Consider the following 24,131-nt stretch of genomic DNA (forward strand, 5'->3'; position numbering starts at 1 on the left):
AAATGTCTATGAGACAGAAACTCAAGGACTGTTCCACATTAAAGGTGACTAAACAGACATGATGATTAAATGCAGTACATGATCCTGGGTTTTATTTTGTTAGAAATGACATTGTTGGGACAACTGGCAACATCTGAATAGAATCTATATAGATTAGATAAAACAGTATTTCATCAATGCTAACTTCCTGACTTTGGTAATTATGTGGTTATGTAAGAGAATGCCTTTTTTTTTTTTTTTTTTTAATTTTGAGACAGAGTCTTCCTCTGTCGCCCAGGCTGGAGTACAGTGGCACAATCTTGGCTCACTGCAACCTCTGCCTCCTGGGTTCCAGTGATTCTCCTGCCTCAGCCTCTCAAGTAACTGGGATTACAGGCATAAGCTACCACACCTGGCTAATTTTTGTATTTTTAGTAGAGATGGGGTTTCGCCATGTTGGCCAGGCTGGTCTCAAACTCCTGACCTCAGGTGATCCGCCTGCCTCGGCCTCCCAAAGTGCTGGGATTACAAGCGTGAGCCACTGCACCCGGCCCTTTGCTCTTAAGAAATACATACTGTCAGCCAGGCATGGTGGCTCACACCTGTAATCCCAGCACTTTGGGAAGCTAAGTCGGGTGGATCACTTGAGGCCAGGAATTCGAGACTAGCCTGGCCAACATGGTGAAACCCCATCTCTACTAAAAATACAAAAATTAGCCAGGCATGGTGGCAGGCACCTGTAATCCCAGCTACTCGGGAGGCTGAGGCAAGAGAATCGCTTGAACCTGGGAGGCAGAGGTTGCAGTGACCTGAGATCGCGTCACTGCACTCCAGCCTGGACAAGAGCAAGACTGTCTCAAAAAGTACAACTATGAAAGAAGAAGCTACAAAAAATTGATAGAATATAAGTTTTTTAAGAATGCTTTCTATCAGACTAAAATAGTCAACTTTTTCCTACTTCTGAATTTTATTTAAAAACTAGAAATAATTTTTAAAAATTTAAAATTAAAATAAAAACTGGAAATAAGGCCTGGAACACTGGCCCATGCCTGTAATCTCAGCACTTTGAGAGGCCGAGGCAGGCAGATAGCTTGAGGCCAGGAGTTCAAGATCAGCCTGGGCAACATAGCAAAACCCTGTCTCTACAAAAAAAAATTTAAAAATTAAAAAAAAAAACAAGAAATAGCACCATAAAATACAATACCAGAACACTGACCTTTAAAGAAATACTGATTTCCATATAGCATTTCTATTTTCATTATTTAAAATTTTTTTTTTAATTAAGATGACTGGGGGACCAGGTGTGGTGGTTCACACCTGTAATCCCAATACTTTGGGAGGCTGAGGCAGGCGGATCACTTAAAGTCAGGAGTTTGAGACCAGCCTGGCCAATATGGTGAAACCCCGTCTCTACTAAGAACACAAAAATTGGCCGGGCGTGGTGGCTCACGCCTGTAATCCAACACTTTGGGTGGCCGAGGCGGGTGGATCACAAGGTCAGGAGCTCAAGACCAGCCTGACCAATACGGTGAAACACCATCTCTACTAAAAATACAAAAATTAGCTGGGCGTGGTGGCTCGTGCCTGTAATCCCAGCTACTTAAGAGGCTGAGGCAGAATAGTTTGAACCCAGGAGGCGGAGGTTGAAGTGAGCCGAGATAGCGCCACTGCACTCCAGCCTGGGCGACAGTGCAAGACACCATCTCAAAAATAATAAATAAAAATAAAATAAAAAAGAACACAAAAATTAGTCAGGTGTGGTGGTGGGCGCCTGTAGTCCCAGCTACCCGGGAAGCTGAGGCAGCAGAATCGCTTGAACCTGGGAGGTGGAGGTTGCAGTGAACTGAGATTGTGCCACTGCACTCCAGCCTGGGTGACACAGTGAGACTCCAACTCAAAATAAAATAAAAGATAACCTGAAAAACAGCATCCATACTTTGATCATTTAGCATTATTTCAACCGAAACACCATGAAATATTGTAGAACCACCTTAGTACAAATGTAAAAGAGCCACAGTCAGCCATTTCTAAAAAGAGAGAAAAGAAAGCAACATTACCTTCATGGACTGTAATGCCACAATTGTCACACTGAATTATTTCATCAGCATCCTCACTATTATCTCCCAGACAAACACAGCAAATCAGAATATGGTCCATTTTTTGAGAGCTCCAGTTTTGACTCTTCTCAAGAATCAGCGAGTCCTAATATTAAAATATTAACATATATCAGAAAATCACGTTTAAAGTAAAAAAAAAATTAATCACTAAAATTCTCTTTATTACTTAAACATTATTATATGCATTTCCAAATGTATGCTCCATTTTCCATTCTTTTATTAACTTCAAAGTACATTATATTTGAGAAATATATACTTGACCTCTTTGTCAAAGAATCCTATAAGCACCCTCTTATTTAATTTTTCACTTCTCTGCAAGCTTTGTATTCTCTCTCCTCTAGGATATGAAAAAGCACGCATGCAACTAACAACTCTTGATCTGCTTTGCCCCTTAAACTAGGAAAAACGAAAAATGAATCCACAAGTAATCAAAGTAATCATTGATCCTATACATGTGTTTTAAAAGTACAAGACATGATTCTTAAACTTTAGGAGCTTATAATCCTACCTAGAGGAGACAAGACACACATACACAAAATAGGAAAAAAATCAATTCAAAATAACATATAAGCAAGTATGTATGTGATGGCACACTTAAGGACTCTATACTCCTTAAGTACCGGGAAATTCAGAAATTCCAGCATTATCAAACTACTATAAGACAGATCCATGAGAGCCTGCGTAGGTATATGGAATACACAGATACAGAAAATAATCTAAAAAAGGATCCAGATTGACTAGCTGCTAGAAGGGTCAGAGAACTCTATTAATTAGGTCTCTATCAAGAAATATCTAGTGTAAACTGGTAATAAAAACATCTAGCTAGTGATACTACAAAAAGAGAGGATGGGCACAGTGGCTCACGCCGGTAATCCCAAATACCGTGGGAGGCTGAGGCAGGAGGATCACTTGAGGCCAGGAGTTTGAGACCAACCTGGGCAACACAGTGAGATCCTGTCTCTACAAAATATTTTAAAATTAGCTGGGCATGGTGATGCATGCCCTTAGTCCCAGGTACTCAGGTGGCTGAGGCGGGAAGATCACTTGATCCCAGGAATTCAATGCTGCAGCAAGCTATTATGGCACCACTGCACTCCAGCCTGGGGGACAGAGCAAGACCCCGTCTCAAAAAGAAAAAGTATAGGAAGACGTATTAACAGACTGATATTTAAAAGATAAAATTTCAGAAGAGGGTCTGCTTGTTTTCATTTAAACCTTCTGCATTATAGATTTAAACTTTAAATAAGTTAAGAAAATGATTCTTGCATATTTAATAGATTGTGCTTAACATTACATATAATAAAAGATGGCACTTGGGTCCATACATTTTTATTTATGAACCTAACAATATTCAGAAATAAATTTAATAAATTAGTTTCATACAATACACCATATATATTTTTCATAAATATATTTTATTATTTTTTATATTTTTATATTCTTTTAAACTCAACCAATATCCAAAAGTAACATTTGGAGCCATCATTTCAACAGCAATTTGTAAGTGACACTTGAATACACTTGAAGGTCACAATTAATAATTCTTCCAATATACTTTGTGTATAACATCTAAAATTGTGGCAGATTTGTAAAACAATCAGAAAAGAATGCAAACATCAACAAGAATATAGTATCATTTCTCTTTAGAATTCTAGTATTTCTAAGTTCTGTATTTTGCTTCTCTGTGTTATAAAACCAAACAAAATAGGTCTGGAGCTGACAAATGGCTGGCAAATAAAACTGAAAACATCCTAAAGAAAACTCATCTGGTTTTACAGTACCAGAGTAAGCAAACAAAAATCTGCCCAGATTTTCATACTATTAGCCATGCTTCAAAGTTGACTTGAAATCAAATATTCTAAGTTTCTTTCTCACCTCTCGCTTATTCCCTACTGAACCTCAAAGCTGTAATTTCTTTATCTGCAAAATGGCGATAAAAATAATATCTACCTCAGGAGGTTATAAGAATTAACAATATATGGCAAGAATGTTCCTGGCACAAACTAGACACTCAATAAATGGTCAATGCCTTTTCCTTTCCGCTGTATCTCTTGTTAAGGTGGTTCAAAAAGAGGAACATGAACTGATAATTTATTACACTGAGGATCTTCCTTGTACTCCCAAAAGAAAAGTTGCAGGCTCCAATGAGCACTACTACTTTAAATATCACCCCCATGGTAAGTCCAAAAAAGACTTTCCTTAGAATACCACATCTAGGTTGTTAAAAAAAAAAAAAATACAGACTAGAAACTAATTTAGCAAACAATCACAGTTTGAAAATTAGGATGCTATATGTCCTTATGGACTGTGTGGTAACTTCTCTGGTGGAATTAAAATTAATCAGCCCTGGAAAAAAGGTTTACCCATATGAGAAACAAGTATATTTCTAAGGGTCAGAAAAAGTTGTATCAAAATGCAGTTCTAATTCCTCTATTTTCCTATTTTTCCATTTTGCTCAGAAAAACCATAAATGCCTAAATCATATCTCTACACCAATTTCTCTCCACATCTATTACCATTTAGAGGCAGAGAAAACAACATTAACTAATGTTTCTGGCCCTCTGATCCTCATGACTTGAGGCTCTTAATAGAAATGTAATGCAAAGACGGAAATAGGGAAAACTAGAGATAAAATATTTCCCTAACCAAATGGCTGGCAGACAATGTTTTAACTGGAAAATCTAAGTAACACATCCTCCTTAAAAAAAATTGGGATCTCAGTTTTCTTTCTTTTTCTTTTTTTTTTTTTTTTTTGAGAAGGAGTTTCGCTCTTGTTGCCCAGGCTGGAGTGCAATGGTGGGATCTTGGCTCACCGCAACCTCCACCTCCTGGGTTCAAGCGATTCTCCTGTCTCAGCCTCCCGAGTAGCTGGGTTTACAGGTATGTACCACCACGCCCAGCTAGATCTGTTTTAACAGATCAAACACAAGTTTAAGCACACTTATGATTAGATCAATACAAAACCTGATTTATTATCAACTGTTGTTAGTATATTTCTGAAGATGTATATCATCTTTCAAGGTTTCAGAGAAAGTAGTTAAGCTGAAGCTTTTAACATAAAATTTCTAAAATATGGTTTTACATAAAAATAGACATCAGGAAAATAGGTTTTGAATGGCAAAAAAGTACCACCTAGAAAATAACTTTATTATGATGGAATAATTTAATGGAATCCAATGTAATTATAGGAAGAATAAATGATACTATATGAATAAATCAATCACTACTTATAGTCAATCATTTCATTCTTTCCATCAGGATTTAAAACTTACCCCCAAAATGATAATACTGATCAATGTTCTCCACAGGCTCTAAAATATACTTACTGTTCATTTATATATATATTCCACATATGATTGTAAATGATATATACAATAGGCTAAATTTTATCTAAATCACATGTGTTTAATACAAGGAAATTCCAGCATATTTCCTGTAAAATTAGAATTAAAAGAATCCTACTGCCATGAAGAAAAAATTATTATAACAGAAAGCTTGACCAATCATACTTCTACTTCCTCTACGTTTTTAGAAAAGGTTAAATTCTCATGAATCTCAATATTTATAAATGTTACAGAACTGACTTTTTTTTAGGACTCAGAGCAATTTGTTTCATTTTGCAATGTGTAAAAAGGCAACTGATTAATAACTTAGAAGTCCCAAATAGAAGTGGATATTTATAAATTTTGGTAAAATTTTTACATTTTAATTCACAAAAATCAAGCAACAATTGCCATTTCTCAACATGACACCTAATACCTTTAACAGAGCCTTTTATGGAAAAAAAATTCTACTCAGCAAAGAACATAAAGTTGCATTTATAAAGCAGTAATCCAAAATCCAAACTGTCTCTAATTTTAAATATTTTCTGTGAGAACAGAGCTCTTCTTTCTTTTACAAAACAAAAATGCCAATTCTATTGATATAATTTACTGTCATGTATTAATTCTCATGCAAAACTTTAGTTTCAAAATCTTGAAAATGGGAACAATTTCTGAAAATAGTACACTGCCTTCCCCAAAAAACTTACCTCAGAAAACTAAAGGGCAAGATAATCTTAAGGAATCTCAAAGCTGCAAGATTAACGGCTGAAAAAGACATACAACCACATTTCAAGGGGATTCTTCAGACTGCACTAAATTAAAAAAATGCCATAAGGTCATTGACAAAAACAGGTATCTGTTTGCAGAAAATGCAGTTTATCTAATGCCCAGTTCTAGAGCAGCAGTTCTCAAGGTGTGGTCCAGTGAACTCTCTTTCAGCAGGTATAAGAGGTAAAGGCAGTTTTCATAATGATACTAAGACATTATTTGTCTTTTTCACTCTCTCTCTCATGGGAGTACCATGAAGTTTTCCAGACACTACATGAAATGGGATCTGACAACTTCTGTACTTCCTCAGTTTTAATTTGAAATGGTAAATATCAACAGATATAACCTACATAAATATTAATGGTTGTCCTCAATAATTTTTAAAACTGTAAAGGGGCTATGTGTGGTGGCTCACACCTGTAATCCCAACACTTTGGAAGGCAGAAGCAGGAGGACTGCTTGTGGTCAAGAATTTGACACCAACCTGGGCAACATAGTGAGATACCATCTGTACAAAAAAAAAAATAATAATAATAATCAAAAATAAAAGCATTAGCCAGTCGTGGTCGTATACCTGTAGTCTCAGCCACTCCAAAGGCTGAGGTGGGAGAACTGCCTGAGCCTGGGAGATCAAAGCTGCAGTCAGCCATGATCACACCACTGCACCCCAGTCTGGGCAACAAAGCGAGACTCTGTCTCAAAAAAAATAAACATTTAAAAAATTTTAAAATGAGGCCAGGTGTGGTGGCTCATGCCTATAATCAATCCCAGCAGTTTGGGAGGCCAAGGCGGGTGGATCACTTGAGGTCAGGAGTTGGAGAACAGCCTGGCCAACATGGTGAAACCCCATCTCTACTAAAAATACAAAAACGTGCTGGGCATGGTGGCACGCACCTGTAGTTCCAGCTACTCGGGAGACTGAGGCAGAAGAACTGCTTGAACCCACGAGGCGGAGGTTGCAGTGAGCCAAGATCACAGCACTGTACTCCAGCCTGGGCAACAGAGTGAGACCCTGTCTCAAGAAAAAAAAAAAAAAAAAAAAAAATTTTGAAAATCACTGCTAGAGAGTATTTCAGGGTCTGCAGCATGTTGTTAAGGCCATTAAGCATATGTTAAGGCCATTAAGAGTGGCAATTATAAAAGGGCCCTGCTAAAACAAATATCAAGTTCCCATAAGAAACTTCAAAATTATGAAAGTTTCAGGTCATCATTTTGCTACAAGTGAACTTAACATAGCAGCCAAGAAAAATGTCTGCCTGCTTATAAACTAAATATGGTATAATTATATATTTCTATTATGTATTTCTAAAGCTACATTTTCACCTATCTCTACTACAAAGTAGTTTCTGAAAACAAAGTAAAAGCAGGGAAAATCAAACTTCAAATATAATCAAATATATGCTTAACTATGTAATGGACACAGAAATTATCACTAGCTAAAATAACCAGGAAGATTAAGACAAAAAACATTGGCCACAGGCAACGAGGACTAGCTTTAATCATCTTTTCACAAAATTAAGATCATACAAATAAGAAAACTAGAAATATAACCAATAATCACAATTGGTTAGTTTTTTAATTAAAATGTAATTATCCAATTTGAGGGACATAATTTAAATAAACTAAAATCATCAAAAAATTACTGTAGAGCTTGAATAATAGAGTTGTGGGGAAAATGACTCAAGCTTTCAAGTAGAATGTTATTCTGGAGAAAAAGTAACTTTTTATAATCTCTTCTACATGGGCACTTTTCGAAGAAGCACTTTGGAATCTCATTCTTGGAATGTGTTTGTGTTTGGGACTATTAACCTAAACATAAAAGGTCCCTTTATTTACTAAAGTGTCTTCTAGTGGGGGAAAAAAACTAAACAACCAACACATGGACTTTAAATGCATCATAAATGTTAGTCTACAACCTCTTACGCAGTATTTATGAAGTACAGGTTTAATAAACAGATACTATACACATTTTACGTGGCAAATTTCTAAACACATGCAGGTGTCCCCCACACTTTAGCGTAAATCTAATCCACACTGCCTCTATCATTAGCTAGACTACTTCTAAGAATATCAACCTAATAAAAATGAAGGAAGTGATGTGGTCAAAAGTAAACTTATTCATTAGATATAGAGTAGTAACTGCTATAACATAAACGGCATGCATGCCTAAATTAAATACAATTAGATTTTTCCATGCCTGTTTAAGCATTGATAATATGGAACTGCCTGTGCTATATCATTAAAAATATTACACTATTTCCCAAATGACAACTTTCCTTTAAAGATACTTAGAATGACATTGAAGGTAGGCAATATTTTTTCATATAAAATATTGGTTTCAGAAGTTAACCAATGTTTATAATCCAAATATAAACTGCTGTCTCATCTCCACTGATAACCTCACAGCCTGCTATAGATTATTTTGGTAAGGAAATCACCAAATTTTTAAGCAAAGCAATTAAAATAGATAATCACTGCTATGTAAAACTTGTAGGCAGAAAAATGTGAAAGAACAAATAAAGCATAAGAGAAAAAATCTTTCTACCAGTTTAACTTACTTCACTGATATGGAAAAAAAATAAGTGTTTGGTAAAGAAATAAATTTTGGTGAATATAAACATTAACAGAAATAACAGAAATGACACAATTATTACAGTTCTACATGTGATGTAACAGATATATCTACATGTAAGACAACAACTCAATCTTTCTTTTGAAGAGAAACATATACAAAAACACATAGACAAAGAGACACAAATGTGTTTGACTGAAGAGTCTTGAATGATGCATCTCTGAGATCAATGGATAAACCTAACTTTCAGTAGTAGAACTTCAAGTAGAGAAACACTGAGCCATTACTGCAGTTTTATGACAAAAATGTCTGTTTTATGATGCAAATGTTTGGGTTTTTATTCCATTTCTTTGTAGAGAGAATTTATTTACTAAATATATGTAAAAATAGTTCATACTTATGTGTATGTCCCATACACATAAAGCAAAGATTTGGTGACTAAAAAGATGATAAGTGCTACAACTGGTAAAGGAATTAATCTTTAAAATGAATCTCTAAAGGTTTGAGAAAATCATTAGACTGTTGCCCTGCTCTAAGGTATTCTAAAGGCCTACATTTTAATATGGATATGGACATAACTAAGTTGAAAGAAAGGTGACCTTTGTTTTCATAATCCACTCAGCACCATTCAGCAGTCCTCTGAACAAAGGAGTAAAGGGATAAAAAGGAGAATGGAAAACTTTGTCATTTCCCAAGTCTATGGATATAAAAATATTTCTCTAAATATTTCTCCTTGAGGACAGAGATTGTGAGCTCCTTGAGAACGGTGACAAATAGTAGATATTTAATAAAAGTCTGTTGGCCAAATGAAAAAATGTTACAGTTAGGGTGCTCATTCATCCCACAGCCGTCTATAAATAGGATTTCAAGGAAGCCACTTATTACAATGTGTAGAGTGATTTAGAGAAGAATTCCCTTTTCCCCAGACAGACAGATATAAAAATTGGGTTGATCTACCTCATTACTCTTGCTTTGAGATAGGGTCAGGCTATCATTGGTCAGTTCCTCATCATCAGCACTGTTTCTGCTAAGAACTTTACTCTTCTTCTTCTTGCAACCCCCTTCACTGGCAGGGCTACTATGATCTTCATCATTGCCTTCATCATTCTCGTCTTCATCACTCCCGCTTCCCTCATCTTCATCATCCTCATTGTCTCCATCACTTCCCTCTTTCTGAGATGCAGATCTCCCTTTTCTCTTTACTACAGTAGGTCGCCAATCATTGTCATCCTCACTGTCATAGTCATCCATGTCATTCAGCTCTTCCATGGACACAAAATCCAGAAGTGGTCGGTTTCGTCGAAGGTTCCATTTTTTTGGCTCGCTGACTTGTTCCTCTGTAGCAGTTGTCGTAGTGGGAACAGAAGGGGATGTGTTAACAGCAGGAGGACTTGTGGCTGGTGTGGTGGCAGCAGCAGAAGCAGCCACATTCTCAGATACTGTTGCTTTTTCTTTTTCCTTCTCTCTTTCCTTCTCTTTCTCCTTTTCCTTTTCTTTTTCCTTCTCTTTCTCCTTTTTCTTTCTAGGTCTTTCTCCATTTTCTTCTTCCTCCTTCTTTTCCATTTTAATTAACTGTTTTTCTGATGATAGTACTTCTTCCTCTGCAGAATTTTTAAGTTGTTCTTCTTTTACTTTAACATCTTCATTCAGTTCTTCTTCTAAAATATTTTCTTCAGAATCACTACAGGAACCTTCTCCACTGTCCTTTGAAGCATCTTCACTTCCATTACCACTCCCTTCAGAATCTGTTGAAAATATGAGAAAAAAAAAACCACACATATGTATATACATACACACACACACACACAACGCTGACACAAATGAAACCACCAAAATTTGTGAATAACTTGCAAAACAATATAAACAAATTTAAGTCAAAGAATGGTAGACATTCCCAACCTGATCAAATAATAAATCAATGAAGTTGATACAATGGTTTTAGTTCAGTATAGCACTAATGAAGATGAATATATATAACCCTAAATTAAAATATGCTTTGAAAAGAGAAGCACTATTTTGTGTCATATGGCAATATTTGGTACCGAAAAGGCAATTATTTTTTAAAGTAAATGTGCTTCTTTTAAGATTGGGCACTTGATTTTAATTTTACTGATGATACAGACAAAATTCTTCCTCCCTTAAACATCTTTTATAAACTATATGGACTTGTAAGTATTGAGTCAAAACCAAAACAAGATAAATCTAACCCATAAAACTGCTTCATTTATTTTACTCTTTACCCAGTAAAATGAGCATAGATATTTATGATAGTCAACTTATACTACAACTCTAATATACCGAACAAATTTTAGGAATACCAAGAACACAGGTGAAAAGAGACAATAGCAATGGCACAGAAAAAGGAAGTTGCAAGAGAAATTATCAATCTTCCTGTTTATTAGGATACTGTTCATATCAATAAAAGAAGAGTCACTACACTTTCAAAACTTCTACACAGTAACTACTATATGCTCTAGAATGGAAGAAATTGATGAATAAAGCAGTCCATCCTGAAAATGAGCAGTCACAGAGGTTACTAAAAAGTTAGGCTGAAGACATTAAAGAGCTCACAGGAGTATAAGCTTTCTAGCAGGTTTCTTCCACTCCTACCTAGGGCAGCCCAGTCCCTCTCAACCCAACACTACTTAGTAACTCAGTAATCATTACTCAGTAATTACTCAGTAATCATTCTTTTTGTACCCAATCAAGTAAATAACAATCTAAAATATTTGAAGCGAGAAATAAATGGGAGGAGGGAAAGAGGACAGGGAGCAGTAGGAGATGGGGAAGAAACCAGTCAAGCCTTAGCCAGTAAAATCCATAGGATGATGAATTTTTTTGCACCTATAGCCAAGAAAAAGGTAATGATAAAATGGTGGAAAAAGTAAAGTGTTTCCACGTCATTTTAATTTCTATTAACTCAACTAGGCTTAACTTCTGTAATTAACTAAGCACTAAAATTGAAGGAAGCTGTCTGTAATCAGTATCTGGTATCTAGTGAACCTCACAAGTCATATACAAATGACCGCTAACAAAAACATCCTGCAAGCAAAATTGCATAAAAAATAAACACTAACATTTAACAGATACTGACCGACCCTATGAAATCATTATCAATCTCACGACTGTCATGTAGGTATCCATAGCTTACTTGGGACTGTTCTGAAAAAAACACTCTTATCCTAAACAACCTTGCACAGGATACAAGAGCAATATCATACGGGTCAGCAATTCCCTATCTGAAACTTTAAGAACCAGATGTGTTTCAGAATTCATAATTTCTCAGATTTTCAAGGGTAACATGGAACATGCACCATATATTACACTAATACCCCCAGTGAAGTCTATGGTATTATCCTATAATCAAACATTATTTCTGCAGAGAAAAATATAAATATTTACAGAGTATGAGAAATAAATACTACAAATAAACTCCTACCAGTTCCTGTTAGGCTTTGCCATCAAGTAAGTTTGTGTCAACCTTACAAAACATTTGGATTTTTGAGCTTCTTGGATTTCAAGAGTGTGGACCCAATATTACTCACAAACAAGTGACTTCTTTTCAGTCTCTAAAGCATTAAGAAAATTATGATTTTGTAAACCACTCACAGCAATTAAACCCAACCTACCAAGAAAAATCACATCTGGTAAAAATAACAATAATAGTAATCTCTAGACATTTTAAAATTATGATTTAATAAATAATAACCAGAGTTGACTAAACACTTCAAAGACACAGATTTTTTATGCACACTGACTAAAGAAAACTGAAACACCTTAGGCTCTAGAATGGAAGCAATGCCATAATTAAGAGAGCTAGGAGATGAAGATGAAAGAAAAGGTACTTTTCTTCTGGATCAACCTTCTAGAAGGCTTTTTACCAATCAAAACTTCACGATAGACACAAAAGATTAACTGGGGCAGAAGTGTGGGTAGCTGATCAAAATTGAGACCAATCCAAATTTGCTATTACTTGGTAAATTTTACAAAATGTCAGAGATTTTTATGATTTTGTTTTGGTAGTTGCCAATGCCAATTAGTTAATTATTTTTTCAAATGGGAGGTAAATTGAGACTCCTTGATTCTGTTTTTGATTTATAACCATGCCTGAATAGAAAGCAATTTTTAAAAAAAATTTCAATGTTTTATGTTTGTTAACTATTATTAGAAGAATGGACATTTTTCCACAAAACCAACTCCTAATAGCTTACCCAACCCCTCATTCTCCAAATATAGTACATTAGTCAGACTCCAACTATAGGGATCAGCAATATATCAAATTTTATCTTTCTATAGGGATCAGCAATATATCAAATCTTATCTTTCTCTGATCTCTGAAAAATAACTTCTTCATCGATTAGTCACTATTTCTTTTTTGTACATATGCACTGGAGGGATGGAGATAAACCGTATTTATTTACAAGCATAGCTGGGTAATAATGACAATGAGAAAAATCAAGGTCCTTGGATGTCTATTTTTTCCATAGGCTGCAAAGAAAAAATTTCCTAGTCATCAAAGAATGACTCTGTGCTATGTTCCAAAAAAAAAAAAAAAGAGAAAGGAAAAAAAGAAATAGACTGGAGAAATTATCTTAGGCAGAAAGACAGAGTTAATTTCAAGTCTACAATAAACCTTTTTTACATTTGAAAAAAATATATCTTTAAAATTGAAATCCTACTTCCCATTTGGTTAAATAAACAATAACCTTTCTCAAACATACAGTATATCAGAATCTCTCCAAGCAATAGCTATTTCAACTAACAGACAGTTAAGAAATTTTTTACCATTACAGAATTTTTAAAAACTCCTCTGAGTGGTAATGGCCAGACAAAAAAATAAAATAAATTTTAAAATTAGAATTTAAAACACCAACCTTCAAGAATTCCTTTACAATATCAAATAATAAAAATTAATTTAATTAATATCAACCATCAATACCATTATATCCAATGTTCTCCCCATACCAAAATCAATATGATTTTAGTTTTATGTTAATATACAATATATGCAATATAAATTTGTTCATCAATTTCATCAATCTAATTCTGTTCATTGATCTGGTACAACAGTGTTAGTACTATAAATATACACAATAGATAACAGACCAATCACTATTCTACTAGTTATTTACAGCTATCCCAGGGCTATGTTCGACCAAAACTGTGTATGTCTTGAAGACAGCCAATCAGTCAACACAACTCATCGTCTACTTCTGATTCTAGTTCCAGCTATGTCATCTTGGTTTGTATGAGCCAGTGGTACTCAAATGGGAACATTTTTTTCCCCCAGAGGACAACTGGCAATGTCTGGAAACAATAGTTGCCACAACAGTGGAAGTGGGGGTGGAGGTGAGGCTGGGGCAGGTAGGAAAGATGCTACTGGCATCTAGTAGAGGAAAGGGTTGTTGTTGCTAAACATCCTACTGGGTACAGGACAAGCTACCACAACAAAAAATTATCCAACACAAAATGCCAATAGCGCCAAGGTTGAGAAACCATTAACTCGTATATACGGCCACAATTTGACCTCATTCTATTTTTCCAGGCTTATCTCTTCTACTTTTACTCAACACTGATCCCCAAATATAAAAAACAATTCCAAGTCTCAACACTTTTAATTTTTGCCTCACGAAGATTGCTGTTTATCTAAATCCTTCTGTTCATAGTTCCACTCTTACCTCCTCTCCTCAATGAAATTGTTCTACATCAATCTAAAGTAATCTCATTTCCTATGAAAGACTTGAACTACACAAGTGATCAACCATCCTTTGTATCAATTATTTTATTTAATTATTCTAATTTTTATTTTACTTATATGTTATTTTACTTACTTATTCTAATATTATTACTACTGTTTTGTAAATTCACCATAACATCTAGCAAACGGCTAAACTACGGACAATCAATGAACACATCTTGATCCATTTATTCAAAGTCAGATTAAGCACAAAATACCACCAAAGTCTCAGGCTGACTCTTCTCACTAAATTATTTCCTGGCAATATGGCCTAACTAAACTAACTTTTGATCAAGATCTAAAGTTAACCCCATTTTACTTTGCCTGGTGGGGGATGGGGGTAGAGGGCATGGCTAATCTGTCTGGTTAATAAAAGTAATACATGTCTGCATCTTTAAAAAGATGTAAACATTCTTTAAAACATTCAATTAATGTAGCAGATAACTAAATGTAAATAAGTCTCCTATCATACACCCAACCCTATGCCCAAGTCTCAAATATAAACACTTTAATTAGGTCAAACCATGAAATTGCTAATATTTGACTGTGTGTTTTGGACCTACAAAACTGGTAATTCCATATGGTTCAACCTAACATTTCTACATATGGTTCTTCTGGTGGTTATCACCATAATTCTAATGCATATATACCCTATTTTAGGACTTACTCATTTCAAACTTTATTGACTGCTTTCAATCAAAAATGAGAAGCTTACTTTTGCTTTTGCATTAAAAATAAAATATAAACTATCTTCAGTTTCATAATTTTCTAAAGGTACAGGCTTATAATCGCTTGCCAATCTTACGGGTGGGTCATTCTTTACCAATGTTGATTGGTTCCTATTTTATGATAGAGTTAAATTATGTTTATCTGCAAATGTTTTCTATATTTATTCTTAAAACCAAACAGAAATATAAAAAGTTTCACAGTCAGAATTTCAGATTTCAAGATGAAGGTAAGAAGAAATTGATCCACGGACTCCAGTTAGCCAAAATTAAGGCCAACCAATCTAACCACTTTAATATTAAGTTCTAAGGAAGTCCATAGTTCATTCAATAAGTCATTTCTAGAAGTTGTTTTGAAAGAAGATATGATCAGACAGATGTTTAGCTACCGTTTCTCTACTTCCAATTTAATCTCCTATTCATAAGTAGGGTTGGGAATCCACAACTTCAACATGTGTGGAAACCAGTGATAGGACAAATGTCTTATTCTCTGTAAGACTCCAACTAAATATATACTATCTCAGGCACAGAAAAGATTCAAATGGAAAACAATGGTAATCTAGAGTAAGCCAATATCTCAGCTATGCAGAGCATCAATGCTACTAAAACAAGAGTCAAAAATATGATTCAATTTCTGTTGACTACTAATCATTTTAAATACAATCATTTTCTTCTAAATTCCCTTTTACAATAAATACCAAGAACCATACATATAAATTTGTGACCTGAGACCATAGGTCACAAATTTAAGCTCCCCAGGGGGCCAGGAAGGTAAATTATGAGTGCAGCATACTAGATATTATATTACAAGAGGGAACAGAAAGTAAATATTTTTAGTGTGTTTAAGGGATATACAGATATATCAACCTAACAAAACTCATCCTATCATTTTTTACAAATAACAGTTCTCTTCAATTATAATTAGGATTTAACAAGGTCAGAAATCTCTACTTAGCTTGATATCATAAAATATTTTGAGAAAGTACTTTATGTTTGTATCAGATTGTTTTACCACTTGAAAAAGAAGTGATACCTGTGAATACTCCATCTCAATGAACAAACCTCAGAAACAAATTGTCCATAAAGTCAAGATTTATTGTCACATAATTATGTAATACTTAATGTAAGTTTTAGAATTGTTCCCATATTCAAAGAATTCGTAACTTCCACGACCCAACTATGTTTGTCAAAGTTTACAACCACAACCATAACAAACCAAAACTATATCCTAGCCACGAATATTCTTATCTGCCAAGGTCTTTACCAAGAGAACAAGATTTAAATTTTACCTCCTTTCCCTTCCCCTTCCCTTCTTTGGAAATACCAAACATCAGCAAACCAACTAAATGGGAGATAAAAAGCTGAGAAGCAAAGGATAAAAAACAGTTAATCAAGATAAACTTATCAATTTTTGATTGCTGGGGATGAATTCAATTAGTAACCAAATATTCAGTTTCTGTTTAAAATTCCGTCCATCAACTCTTGGGATCCAAGCAGATAAACAGACTAAATTCTGAAGTCAAATCCATTGGATCTGTTACTGCCTGAGTGACCTCATGCCAGTTCTTTAAACTCAATACCCCTGTTACCTGTAAAATAGTATCTCCTTCACTAAGTTACTGTGAAAATTAAATGAGATTATGCAAACAAAAAGTTATCAGTAAATCACAATGCAAATTCTGCTGTTGATGCTACTAAAAGTAGCAACAGTAATATAATTTCATTCATCCCTTCCTACTATCCCTAGCAGGAAAAAGACAAGGGAAAACCAGAAGGAGGAGAGATGTGACTAAGCACAGCAAACTCTCTGGAAGGATATTTAAAAACTGTTGAAGAGATGAAATTGGAAAGGCTTTTACTTCTCATTTTATTTAAATTTTCATCTCACTTTATTAAAATTTTCAAAAGAGGTGGAATTACACATAATTTTTATTGTTCATGTTTATCAGTATTTTTCCCATAAAATATTTAAACATAATTTTTGTTTCTCAGATTCCTTCAATTGAAACTGTATATATTATATACATAAGGTACATTGAACAGAAAATACAAAGGAAAACCATACTTTTGTGTTTTCCAGTTTAGTACAATGTGAATATACGACCTTTAAAAAAAGTTTTTAAAATTACTAAATATAGTGAGCAAGCACGCATGACTTATACTTCAGAGATATCTGAAAGGCCCAATCCACAAGGTCCAGCACCTACTATAATTTAAAGTGCAACTCTTACTCTGGTCAATTTTATGCTAGTAAAAGAGCTAATACACAAAAAAAGCAAAACTCCCCTAAGAGATTGTCAAGTGATCTGAAAAAAGAAGAACCCTGCTCAGGGACTATTAATGGTCCACACACCTCTCAGGATACTTTTCTACTTCGGGATATCTTTCAGTTTTTTCCTCTATAATATAAGCATAAATATATTTTAAGGTGTAAAACAGAGAAATCCTTTTGCATCTTTGGAAAAAGTCCTTCCCCTGACTGCTAATTATCTCTGAGGAAAACAGAAGCAATTATAGGTCTAGTGACAGGATCTAAAGGCAAAATGGGAAATCAAATGGACAAAATAAATGAAGTTTACGTGCTTTCACTTAAAATTGGCATTTTAATCAAAACCGATTTAAAAAGTCTAAAAATAAGCCTAACTCCAGAAAGCTGGGAAAGGGAAAGAGAGAAGGAAATATTTACCTGAGGCATCTCCAACTTTAAAATCACTGTCATCTGAACTATCATAATCAAGAGCTTCCAGCAGAGAAGCTGCCAAAGGCTTCACCTGCCTCCTCTTGGAGCTGCGATCCACTGTGAAGAGAAAAAAATTACATTGTCATTCATAATCACACCAAACACAGGGGAGAGTTGTGGTGCTAAGAGAACATAAAGATGACCTCGCACAAGGAATTTTTGTCTAATTGAGTTCTCAGCAAAAGGGATCAGGAGAAGGTTGGGGTGCACAAGTGGGGTGGGGAGGGCTGGACAGCTCCACGGGCAGTTTCAAAGGCGGCTCCAGCCCTGATGCTGCCAACGCCAACTCAGACGAGCTAAAATCGAAGCTGACCCTCTTGCTCATCTTTTCGAGATGTTTCTGCACCTTCCTCGTAATCCCCCACTTAGACATCGTAACAGTCAATAAAAACGGCAAAAATCAGGGAATAAAAGAAGCGGGCTTCATTCCCACGAACCATGGAGGGCGAGGGTCCACCGATCCAGCTTTCCCGCAGGGCTCTCCCACCCCTGCCCTGCTCCCAACCGGCCCTGACTTCTAGAATGACTGAAATGGATCTCTCGCCGCAGAGGCCTCGGACACACTTACTAAGGAATCCGTGAGGTGGTCGTTTGGAGGACACTTAGGGAGAGGCTGCAGGAGCCCAAGCAGCGCCGAGGAAGACAAGTCCGAAAGATGCTATTTAAAACCGGCGCGCAGCCAGCCGGACAGGGGCGCTCCCAAGAGTAGCCCCGCGGTCCCCTAACCCCCCGCCCCCCCGGCCTCGCCTGGCCCTGGCCGCTCGAGCCCTTTCCCACAGCGCTCCCTGGCCGGAGAAGACCTCCGGCCCAGGCAGCGCAGTCAACTCGGCGGCCCTGGGGAGTTAATTTCTCCCGTTAAAACTAGAAGAAAAAAAATTAAAGAAAGAAAAACTTTATTAGCCTGGACCAGAAGCAACAAAAGACCAGAAATTGCACAGCGCGAGGCCGGCTGCCTCAGACAATAGGGAAAGTAGCGACCCGGATACAGCTCTGAGGAGAAGGAAGTGAAAACACGAGGCTGAGCGCAGCCCTGAGAGCAGCAGGAATTGAGGGCGCATGCGCAGGACTCGCCCCCGCGCACCCTTCCCGAGCAGGAGCCGAACAGAGCCGAGTCGAAGCCCAGGGAGCCGCGCGGAGGCGACCGGAGCCGAGTAGTGCCAAGCGGAAGCAGAGGTCCGTGCCAAGCGGAAGCGGAGGTCCCCGCCAAACCCTCTGCAACTCCGCCCATAAACCCCAAAGGCTCCGCCCTCTCCGCGCCTAATTCACCTCCTGAGTCCAGATCCCTGGGAGGCCAGTTTTTGTTTCTGATCTGTTTTTTAAGGATTTACTGAGTAAACTTTCCACAAAGGGATGTTTGCTACCTTAAGCCACTACCAATAATTAAATGATATTGTCACCGGTAGAGGGTCGTGACTGCAAGTTTTCCAGGTTCTTGGCGTTTTTAACAAAGAATTGGACAAAACGCCCAGCAAAGCAAAGAAAGAATGAAGCAACAAAAGAACAAAAGCAGGGATTTATTGAAACTTAAAGCATGCTCTGTACAGGAGCGACCTGAGCAGCGGCTCAAGGGCCCGGATACAGAATCTTGAGTCCAAATACCCTCTAGAAGCTTCCTATTGGCCACCTAGTGCTCACCTCATGTAAATGAAGTAACGCGCAATCAGTCTGATTGGTTGCAGAAAGCAGACAACCAGAGACTGAAGTGAAGTTACAAAGGTCATGCTCCTGTGCAAACATTGGTGCAAAAAGCAATCAGTCAGAGGCTGGGGTGAAGTTACAAAGTGATATGCTTCTATGCAAAGGAAGATTTCCCCCGCAATCAGTTTGATTTGTTGCGGATGGTGAAGTTACAAAGTGATACTTCTATGCAAAGAAAGACTCGCCTGCAATCAGTCTGATTTGTTGCCAACAGCCAATTTCCCATCTGCCCTGCAGAAAAAGAGGGGGTTTGCAAAGGGAGTAGCCTCTGGTCCTTTTGTTACTTAGGCATGGAAAGTTAGGGGTTTCCTTTCAATTTAGTTCTAGGAAGTCGGAGTGACACATCCTTAGGTTCCCTGCCTCCACACCCTATTCTCCTGCCTCACTCTCACCCAAACTATCATTGCTATGTGTCCTCTCAAATTTTCTATTATGCTATAGAAACTTCTATTCCAAAATGTATAACCTACTTAGTAAACTTTTTTCCTTTTCAATGACCATTCTTTTACCTCCTCATCTGAAATAGAAACAGTTACCCTGCAGCCCTCTCAAATGAAAACCACTCATCCTTCCATACTTCATTTTCTCAAGGTGCAAAAGTGGCATCCCATCCTTAATACTATTCATTGCCTTTCAGATATTTATTCTTCCAGTTAAAATCCTAGGAACTTGGTTATTTTAAAAACTCCACTCTGGGAATTTCACTTCCATTCTACTTTAAACACCAACCATATCATGGACTGATAGTTTTACCTATGAAATGATAAATCCAAATATTCCACTGTTTGACAATAGCCTTTTAGATTTATTTGGAGCAATTATGCTGAATTATCTAAAAGAGAAATTCAAAATCTGGCATTCGTGTTTATGTAAAACTAATTTCTAGAAGGAGATTTTCGGAATCAAAATGTATTAATTCATTTACTTTAATAAATAACACCTAGTTGCTCTAGAAAAACTGTACTGCCAGGCGCGGTGGCTCACGCCTGTAATCCCAACACTTTGGGAAGCTGAGGTGGGTGGATCACCTGAGGTTGGGAGTTCGAGACCAGCCTGCCCAACATGATGAAACCCTGTGTCTACTAAAAATACAAAAATTAGCCAGGCGTGGTGGCACATACCTGTAATTCCAGCTACTTGGTAGGCTAAGGCAGGAGAATCACTTGAACCTGGGAGGCAGAGGTTGCAGTGAGCAGAGATCACACCACTGCATTCCAGCCTGGGTGACAAAAGTGAAACTCCGTCTCAAAAAAAAAAAAAAAAAGTCTGTACTAATATATACATCACCAAGAGTGGATAAGAATTCTTTCTAGTTTTCCAAACCTGTGGCCATTGGATATCAGCAATCATTTTTTTTAACTTTTAATTTTGAAGTAATTTCAGATTTACCAAAAAGTGCAATAATAATACTGAGTTTTTGTACATCCTTCACCTAGCTACCACTAATATCAGTATCTTATATAACCATAATACATTTATCAAAACTAAGAAACTGACATGAGTACAGTTTTGTTGACTAAACACTTTATTTATATTTCACTAATTTTCCTACTAATGTCCTTTTTTCTGTTCCAAGATCCAATCCAGAAGACAATATTGCATTTAGGTTACTAATCTTTTGCAATTCATGTATTGAAAGAAAATAAGAGAAGGAAAGAAGGAGAAAAGGAGGGAAGGAAGAGAGGGAGGGAAAAAGGGAAGAAGAAAAGAAAAGTAAAAAGAAAAGAAAAAAATTATCTAATTCCTTTTTTTGACCTGCATTCAATAAACATGGAAAGAACTGCTGGTTGTCTCCCAATACCCATTATCTCCTTTTTCTTCCAAAATGGAAGCTCCAAATTTTAACTGGGTATAAGTTTTCAAAGAATAAAGACTTAATATGCCAACTTTCTTGATGTTGCTTGGAGTTATGCAGTTAAGTTCTGGCCAATTGCATGTCTGCAGAAACAGTACATGCAACTTCCAGGAAATGATATTAAATGAAGGGGCTTGAACTTTTCCCTCCCTTTTGTGAATGCTTGTTATTTCTTTTTCTTGCCTAATTGCTCTGCCTAGAACCTGCAGAACATTGTTGAATAAATGTAGTGAGGGAAAGACTTCTTTGTCTTGTTTCTGACTTTAGGAAGAAAACTTTCAGTCTTCTACTTAGTCTTATGTTATCTATAGTTTTTCATAGATGCCCTTTTTCAGGTGGAGGAACTTTCTTGTTGTTCCTAGTTTGCCAATTGTTTTTATCATGAAAGAGCTTCGAATTTTATTAAATACTCCTTCTCTGTCTATTGAGATGATCATGTGATTTTTGTACTTTATTTTTTCAATATGGTATATTATTATATTGCTTGACTTTTATTTGTTTAATCAACCTTGCATTTCTAGTATAAATTCTACTTAGTCATGTTGTATAAATCTTTTTGTAGATGCTAGATTCAGTTTGCTAGTATTTTGTTGATTTTTGCACCCATATTTATAAAGGAAATTACATTTTTATGTCATATAAAGAATTTGTCTTTATTGGTTGTAAACTGGCTATAATAGCACCTCCAATAATATTCTGATATTCTTAAAGAATATCATGTATTCTTTAAGGCATACATGATAAATTACTCTTGGCATTCTTAACTCAGAATTTTTTGGGGGGGCTGTAGGGGGATAGAGTCTCACTTTGTTGCCCCAGCTGAAGTGCGTAGTGGCAGCAATCTCAGCTCACTGCAACCTCCGCCTCCTAGGTTCAAGTGATTATCCTGCCTCAGCCTCCCTGGTAGCTGGGATTACAGATGCCTGCTACCATCCCTGGCTAATTTTTATATTTTTGGTAGAGACAGGGTTTCACCATGTTGGCCAGGCTGGTCTTCAACTCCTGACCTCAACTGATCGCCCACCTCAGCCTCTCAAAGTACTGGGATTACAAGTGTGAGCCACCGCACCCAGTCTTAACTCAGAAAATTTTGAGTCTCCAAATGCTCTGCCATCTTCTTGGTAGAATATTTATGTTATGTAATCCATCATGTTTCTCTTTTATTCTAGTTGCCAGGTATTCAAATTCGAGATATTTATGCATGACTACACAAAGAAGAAGAATTATATAATAATTATTATTTCCAAAAAACAGCAACCACAAACTGCCTCAATGTAGGATTTTGCCAAATAATATTCTTAATGTCCACAATTCTGCCTAACTAAGCAAACTGAATATGACTGTACAAGCATCAGCAATAATAATGAAAAGCAGAGATCTATATTTAAAAATGATCTTTCAAACTACTCCAACAAAAGATAGTAAACAGCTTGTTGTGGACACCTACTATAAGAAAAAGAAACAAATATGTATACAAAAGACAGCAAACTTAAGAGTCTGGAGATCCGAATTTGGGTCTAGGCTTTGCCACTGAATTTGTGTTACCTTAAAAAAAGTCAACATTGAGCCTCTGATTCATCACCCAGAATCTGGAAATAATATTAATAACCTGTCTGGTTACTTAAAGTTTTGAGAGGCAGATAACAGTGTACCCTATTTCCAAAATTACTCTAAGAAAAAAGTCTTTTAAATCCAAGAAATTAGAGGACATGCAATGAAAAAATGATGTAAGAGAAAAAGAAAATAACAGTTAGAATTAATTGTGAATAATTGTCAACACTGAGATTGTGGGATTTAATACAGTTTTATTAAGCAAGGATATGCACACTAGAGGGGTCATAATTCTAAATTATTGTAACCAAATCCAAGAAGTAGGGGATAAAGAGATGGAGTGCTTAGGGAAAGTAAAATAAGATAAATGAAGAAAAAAGTGAATTGTCTTATTTTGTTGAGAGAGAAACTGAAGATCCTGATTAATTTTTTAAGAAGCCAAGAAAGTAAAATTAGTTTGCTGTAAATCTAAGGATAATAGTGCTGGTTCACAACTAATTGAACTAATTGAACATGTGAATTACCTCACCCCAAAATACACAGAAATCACAGAAGAAATATACAAATAGAAATAAATCCATAAAATCATAGCATTGCTATAAACCTGAGAATAATGTCACCAGCAGACTTTTGAGGGCTATGGAGGAATTTTGACAGTTCTGGAAGTAGGTCCACATTGCCAACAAAATCCAACAGACTAAGGAGCTAATAAATTCATCCAGGTGATGAATCATCAAAGAGAAGAATCACTAAAGTGAGTTTTTCCAATAAATTATCTGCATAACACTTAGGTAAGAGACAATGAGGGTTGTGAGAAGGGCTGAGACTTGGACAGTAGACTGGATAATTCATTAGAAGGAAAAGAGCCACATAGTAATTCTGTTGTCAGAGGAACTGAAAATAGCATTTCTCTCCTGAGTAAAACTTCGAGTACAGCTCTACTAAGGGGGAAGTCTAACTTCAGAGATTACCAGAATGGAAAACAAGTTTATATGAAGGAGACTGATAGTAACCTCATTGACTTTCAGTTGTCTTAATAGCTGAAAGAGGAAGATCCAGCATAGAA

The 24,131-nt window shown here is 36.2% G+C and overlaps 1 protein-coding gene across 12 annotated transcripts in view; it reads right to left on the minus strand.

The window, feature by feature from the left end:
• PHF14 (PHD finger protein 14) overlaps window positions 1–19,118 on the minus strand; it is a 198,449-nt gene extending 179,331 nt beyond the window's left edge. For 11 of the 12 annotated variants that reach the window (XR_010126939.1, XR_010126938.1, XM_054494327.2 and 8 more), the window contains exons 1-4: window positions 18,530–19,112; window positions 17,908–18,018; window positions 9,717–10,504; window positions 2,037–2,181 (exon numbers count right to left, since the gene is read on the minus strand). Coding sequence is in view for 10 of the 12 variants with exons in the window: in XM_054494327.2 (XP_054350302.1) it covers window positions 2,037–2,181; window positions 9,717–10,504; window positions 17,908–18,018; window position 18,530 (1,045 nt within the window). In the remaining 2 variants the exon portion in view is untranslated. Of the gene's footprint in view, window positions 1–2,036; window positions 2,182–9,716; window positions 10,505–17,907; window positions 18,019–18,529 lie in introns of all 12 variants that reach the window. The other variant, XM_054494329.2, reaches the window with a different exon arrangement.
• Window positions 19,119–24,131: the final 5,013 nt, after the last annotated feature.

Source organism: Pongo pygmaeus, chromosome 6, assembly GCF_028885625.2.
Source record: "Pongo pygmaeus isolate AG05252 chromosome 6, NHGRI_mPonPyg2-v2.0_pri, whole genome shotgun sequence".
Lineage (NCBI taxonomy): Eukaryota > Metazoa > Chordata > Mammalia > Primates > Hominidae > Pongo > Pongo pygmaeus.